General features: G+C 43.1%; 1 protein-coding gene across 1 annotated transcript; it reads left to right on the top strand.

Moving 5' to 3' along the window:
- The first annotated feature begins 3816 nt into the window (after window positions 1-3816).
- Window positions 3817-5919, top strand: LOC148034053 (ER-bound oxygenase mpaB-like). Its single transcript, XM_087682057.1, has 2 exons — window positions 3817-4457; window positions 4976-5919. Exons 1-2 carry the CDS (start codon window positions 3919-3921, stop codon window positions 5625-5627), a joined length of 1191 nt encoding a protein of 396 aa, XP_087538183.1. The 5' UTR covers window positions 3817-3918; the 3' UTR covers window positions 5628-5919.
- Window positions 5920-6204: the final 285 nt, after the last annotated feature.

Genomic DNA, 6204 nt, shown 5'->3' with positions numbered 1-6204 from the left:
GATGGGCAAGAAATATATGCTTGTCAATATGGACTGTGAGAAGGCTTATGAATCTACCTCTTGGAAAATGTTATCCAAAATTTTGCAAGTGTTTTGATTCTAGTTGGGCTTTTTTAAGTGGCCTCAAGTTGAAATACTACTTGGAGCAAGGGAAAGATTATGTTCCTTTCATGGGAGTTTTTTTTAATTGGCTAATGAAAGTGGGCTTTGGTGAGGCTTTGGTATAGTAAAGTGGGGTATTGTATTGAGGTACATCAGATTTCTTATTGGCATGGTAGCTACTATGGCTCACAAACTCGATTGCCAATTGCCTCTTTAATATAATTAGGAGGGTCAAACTTGGGGATTGGTGGGTAGGATTGCTAGTGTCAATGCCATCCTCTTGTCATGCATAACTATTTTTTGGTATCATGCTTCATTTTCCTTAATCCATTTTGAAGAGGATTGCAACTCTTTTCAAAGCATATGTATGAAGTTATAATTGATAAATATTCTAAGAAATGAATTCCTATTGGGTGGAGCTAGGTTACTTCCATGAAAGAGGGGTTAGTGGACTTGGTTTGGATGCTTTAGCTTACAAAATGAAGTTGTGTATAGAAAGAATTTTGGGAGTTAGAAATATTAGAGTCCATGGAGTGGCTAGATTTAAAGAGAAGAGATAATGCTTTTGATAAGTTCTTCAAGGATGTCAATGTTTTCTTGACAACTATGAGGGGTTATAATGCAATATTCAAAAGTTGCTACTCAAGCCTTGAGTAAGCTTTGATGTACCCTATGTGGGCGTTGTGTATCTTTTAGCAGTGCATAATGTTATAAGTGTGTGCATTTGAGAAAAGGGTATACTTAGTACATTTTTTATTTCTTAAATGCAATAGCTAATTTTCCCATGTCTTGTGTCTCTCTCTCTTGCTCTCTTGGTCCATCTACCATAGCTCACACCTCCAGTGCTTCCGCCTGCTCCTGCTCTCAGTCGAGCTTCTCCCCACAAGGGGGTGAGGGGGTCATCCTATTTAATTTACACCTAAATGTTTAAGATGTCAATGATAAGTAAGGTTTAATAGTTTCCCAAGAAAACACATGAGAAAGTAATTTGGTTGAATTTACGCCTAAGTGTTTAACACATCATGAGACAACACAAGAGAGAGAGAGAGAGAGAGAGAGAGAGAGAGAGAGAGAGAGAGAGAGAGAGAGAGAGAGAGAGAGAGAGAGAGAGAGAGAGAGAGAGAGAGAGAGAGAGAGAGGGGTGTTGGGGGTAAAGAGGGGGATTTTCTAGTTTAATTTACACCTAAGTGTTTAACATGTCATGAGAAAACATTGGAGCGAGAGAGAGAGGGGGTGTTGAGGGTAAAGGCGCATATGCTTGTGCCACCCATGTATTTACTACACTGACAATACCTGCACACCAGTACACTACAGGTGGTGGGTGCCCATCACTATCACTTCATTCTTTATTTTTTCAGTGAGGGAGGTTGGTCACACATTGTGACTATTGGAGTTTCCACATCTTGTGTCTTTGTCTCTTACTCTCTTGCTCCGTCCACCATAGCTCACACTTTCGATGCTTCTGATTGCTCGTGCTCTCACTCGAGCTTCTCTTTTCAGGTGGGGAGGGGGTCATTTGGTTTAATTTACACCTAAGCGTTTAACACGTCAATGATAAGTTAGCCAATACCCTAAGGCACAATTTGAACTATTTCTAGACACCTTGCTAATGATTTTGACCATGTCCATATCTCTTTGCATTATTCACTTGGTTCCATGATCAATGTTTAGGCAATCACACTTAATTGTTATATAGTCTCTATAGGGTTAGCATGAGCGTTAGAAAGCAATTGCAAGGATTTGTGTAGGGAGAGTGCAAGGAAGCGTACAATGTAACCCAAAACAAGGAAGAATCCCAATAGATGAAGAACATAAAATTCCATATTAGACCCTAAGCCCAATCTTACATAGCTTTTTTAAGGATAATTCAATACATCTATATCTTTTAGAAAACTTTTTCTTCTTTAAAAATAAGAACATCATTCTTTTCATTCACAAAAATGTGCGTGTGTGTGTGGGGGGGGGGGGGGGGGGGGGGGGCTTACACTAATATGGGGTATGTGGAAGGAACAAATGTGCTCACAACTTGCCTTCATTGCATGAGAAAGTATTAATATAAGGGCACCAAACAATCATCAATAAGAAATCATGAGTATGGTGATGAAGGAAGTAGGTAGGCTTTTCACAATTCTCTCCCCATAGTAGCATATCCATCATGCCATTTTAGTGATTGCAAGAGCCCTAAGAAAATGTGAAGAAGGGAGGAATCTACACAATTGCAAGGGAGGATGAAGCGAGAGAAGTGATGGTCAAAACATGTGGGAGGCGCTAAGGGTGCAAAGGATTTGGTGAACTTAGGGTTGGATGAGGGAGAACTAACAGCTATTGGTGGAAAGGCAACATTGTGAGTAGATATGCTAGGCATGATGATTTAAAAAGGGAAAGGCTTTACAAGAAAAGAAGTATTTATGAGCTACAAGTAAACAAATATTTAAGGTATTCCTTTATGAATAACACAAATGTGGTAGAATTCATAGCTATTGAATGATTGTTTATGAGGTCCTCCTACATATTGAAAGTGATATCTTCATGCCAAAAAAAAAAAAAAAAACTTCACTTTTTGATCCACCATTACATTAACTCATAAAATTAACGGAAGAACTCCCCCCTCTCTCTTTAGGCCTCCCCCTCTTAGCACATTCTCTCTCTTTCTCTGCAAATGACTAAACTATAAAGAATTTTTATTTTGGATGATTTTTGGTTAATATCTTTAAGTTTTTTATTAAATCCAATGAAACCTACCATCGGAAGTTGTTTATCCAATCTCCACAACAATCTCATCATATAAAAAATGTTGTATCCCTAGCAATAACTTTTGCTCTAGGCATAATACGTATAGGGAAACCTCTAATCATCTAGCTCAACCGTTTTCAAGATATGGATCCTTGAAGATTCAAAATGTTTCAAAGCAACACTGGAATGGTTTGGTAACAACACTCAATCAATTGGAATGGGAGATGTGTGGTACTATATGGAGTGATCTTCTTTCAGTATGCGTGGAACAAGATCAAGGAGAAAACACTTTATGCCCCGATAGCATATGGTAAAGAGAGGTGTATGTCCAAATCTATAGACATTTTCTCTCTTTCCTACAAAGAGAAGAATTTGTGAAACCCCAAAACCATGAAGCTATTGAGGTGCAAATAGTTTCATAATAACATATTTTTGCTCAAAGCTTAATTGACAATGAGACAGCTGATAGAATGACCCTAAAGGATATATTGTTTGAAGGTTTTAGGAAAATGAAGCATAAAATGTATGATTTTTTCGAATAAATTTTTCATTCGATGTTTAAGAATTTTTACCTTAGCTTCAAGTAGCTGGAAAATGAAGCATAAAATGTATGATTTTTTCGAATAAATTTTTCATTCGATGTTTAATAATTTTTACCTTAGCTTCAAGTAGCTTAAAAGAATATATCATCACACACAGTGCATAGTATCACACCTTTGCTTGCTTTTGCTCACAAAAATGTGAGGTGAGTGACGTGTATACAGCCTTGTGATAAGCTTCACAAAGATACCAACCATGTGAAGTGCAATTAAGGGCTTGGCCAAGCCAACTAGTTGATATTACCGTGAGACATAACAACGTTTTGTCTTGATTTTTACAGTTTTATTTGTGTACGTTCGAACTGCGAGTCTTCGACCCGTGTGAAAGCGAGTACCGAGCCCTTTCTCGAAACATCTACTACTACGCAATGGGCCCAAAGCTTACATCAGTTGGATTTGTGTGAATCGGGCTGAGGCATCTAAGGGCCGGACTGATGTGTGGGGAGAGAGACAGAGAGAGAGAGAGAGAGGGGGCAGCAAATGGATGCGACGATGCTCCTGGCGTCCCGTCGGTAGAAAGCAGAGAGACAGAGGTATAGAGAGAGAGCTCCGAGGCCGAGACATGGATGCGACCGTGCTCTGGGTCGTCGTCTTCCTCTGTTGTATAGCATCATGTCTAGCGTGGGGGTTGATATGCGCGAGGATGAGGGAGAAGAGGGCGAAGATGGTGGCCTCGCTAGACGCGCTCACGGAGTACCACGCCATCAACGTGCACACCCTGTACGTGGAGTTCCCGTTCCTGAGCAGGAAGGCCCTGGAGTTCGCTCTATTCCGGACCTACGCCATCCCCTCCATCTCCGCCCTCCTCCGCAAGGGGGGCCAGTTCGCCACCGCCGCCTCCAAGCGCTATGATGACACCGATCTCCTGGTGCAGGAGATGCTCTTCCACCATGTGGACGGCGACCGTGGCTCCCTCGCCCTGCGCCGCCTCAATCTTATCCACTCGCTCTACCCCATCGCCAACGACGACTACCTGTACGTGCTATCCATGCTCGCGCTGCTGCCGATAGAGTGGGCCGCCACGTAAGTATGTGCGAGTTCGAAATCCTAACCTGTGTGCCTGTGTATGAGAGCGTGTCCTGGTTGCTGACGTGGCAACGAGGAACGGTATCACTCCCGACGTGCCAAGCTGGCGCGCGTCAAAGCATTTGTTCGTGTTCGCTGACGCGGCAAAAACTTGTCGGAGATGCCTGACGTGGCAAGGAGAGACTGACGAAATACCAATAGCATCGCTGTGCTGACGTGGACGGGTGGGACAACAGCTTTGCCTGTTGATGTGGCAAGGGACTCGTTGACATGGGCCATAACGTCTATGGATGTGGCAACAAGTTGTTGATGGGGGTGACCATGGTCTGACGTAGCAAGTACCAAAATTTGCATGGGCTTGTTGATATGGCGGCGTTCTGCCGGCATGGGCTTGTTGATGTGGCGGCCTTGTGCGGACTTGGCAATCATTTTTGTGAATGTGATTCTATCCTTTTGGAGCTTCGGTAAATCTTGACGCATGGAAATTTTGTTCGGTTTTTTGTGCCTCTTTCCAGGTATGGCTATCGAGAGTGGACGGAGCAGGAGGAGCTGGCCTATTACAGAGCATGGCACGACATAGGCGTGCGCATGGGCATAAAGGGCATACCAGGGAGCATCCAAGCGTGTAGGAAGTTGAGGGACCAGTATGAGGCCAAGCACATGGTATATGCAGACTCCAACAAGGAGATTGCAGAGTCCACACTGCGCCTTCTCCTCTCCACCACACCTGCCTTCTTGTGGCCGCTCGCGCGTAAGATCATCTACTCCCTCATGGACGACAGGCAGTTGCGGGCTTTTCGCTACCCAAGACAGCCCCCTTGGCTCGTCTCGCTATCCCGTCTCCTATTGAAGAGCCATGGATGGGTGGTTAGGTGCATGCTTCCTCCCAGGCCCTTGCATCGCATGCAAGGGCGGATTGTACCGGGCTGCCCAGTCTCACAAGTTGTCAGCTCACTACCAGAAGGGCCACACCCAGTTGTTTTCCACGTTTATGACCCCCCAACATATGAGAAAGGCTACATGATACCCAACCTTGGTGTTGTTCGGCTTGGCCATCTCGGCAAGCCGCATGATGGGCCCCTTCTTTGCCCCCTGGAACAATGTGGCAACCTCGCATGGCCCCTCCCTTTTAGTCATCGTACTCTTCGAGCATCGCTTACCAATTAATTCTACATATCGAAAGGTGTTCTGAGCCGTAGCTTTATTGCTGTCCGTCAAAATGGCCATCAAAATCTCTTGGTTTGGTGAGAATTTTATATTCAAGAATTGTATGCCATGTTGGATTTGAAACTTGCATGAATGCTACCGCAATATCCCCCCTTTTATTAGAAGGTTGCACAAGCTTCAACCTTCTTCAAATGTTGTTGCAAACATAGAGCAATATCAACGAGTCGAATGCAAGCATTGTAGCCACGGCAATGTTAATGCTAAGAATGTTATGACATATGATTTAGAGACTATAGTGTATGGCAATCATTAGTTTTACAAATTTAGTAAACATGGCATCTCCAAAGACTAGGCCCTCAAAGCATAGTCCCGAAAGGCATATGATGACATGGATGAACTTACACATCTAAACGGATGAACTTACACATCTAAACGCATTAGCATACCTGTGGTTAAGTAAGAGAATATAGTATGTGGAGGCAACATAGCCATTACATAGGAGTTTAGAAGGCCTAAGCATTAGGATACATTACGGACATGCCATACATACTAACTTTTGTAGCTTAAGGATTTTTGA

The sequence above is a fragment of the Lygodium microphyllum genome, chromosome 7 (genome assembly GCF_053477565.2).
Source record: "Lygodium microphyllum isolate KBCC chromosome 7, Lygodium_microphyllum_v1.1.10, whole genome shotgun sequence".
NCBI classification, from domain to species: Eukaryota; Viridiplantae; Streptophyta; class Polypodiopsida; order Schizaeales; family Lygodiaceae; genus Lygodium; species Lygodium microphyllum.
This window is presented reverse-complemented; position numbering and strand designations above follow the sequence as displayed.

Bases quoted from the DNA above. Each gene is read 5' to 3' on its own strand.
- LOC148034053 (XM_087682057.1), top strand. From the start codon at position 3,919: ATGCGACGATGCTCCTGGCGTCCCGTCGGTAGAAAGCAGAGAGACAGA. The intron at 4,458-4,975 runs GTAAGTATGTGC...GCCTCTTTCCAG, and splicing joins CCGATAGAGTGGGCCGCCAC to GTATGGCTATCGAGAGTGGA.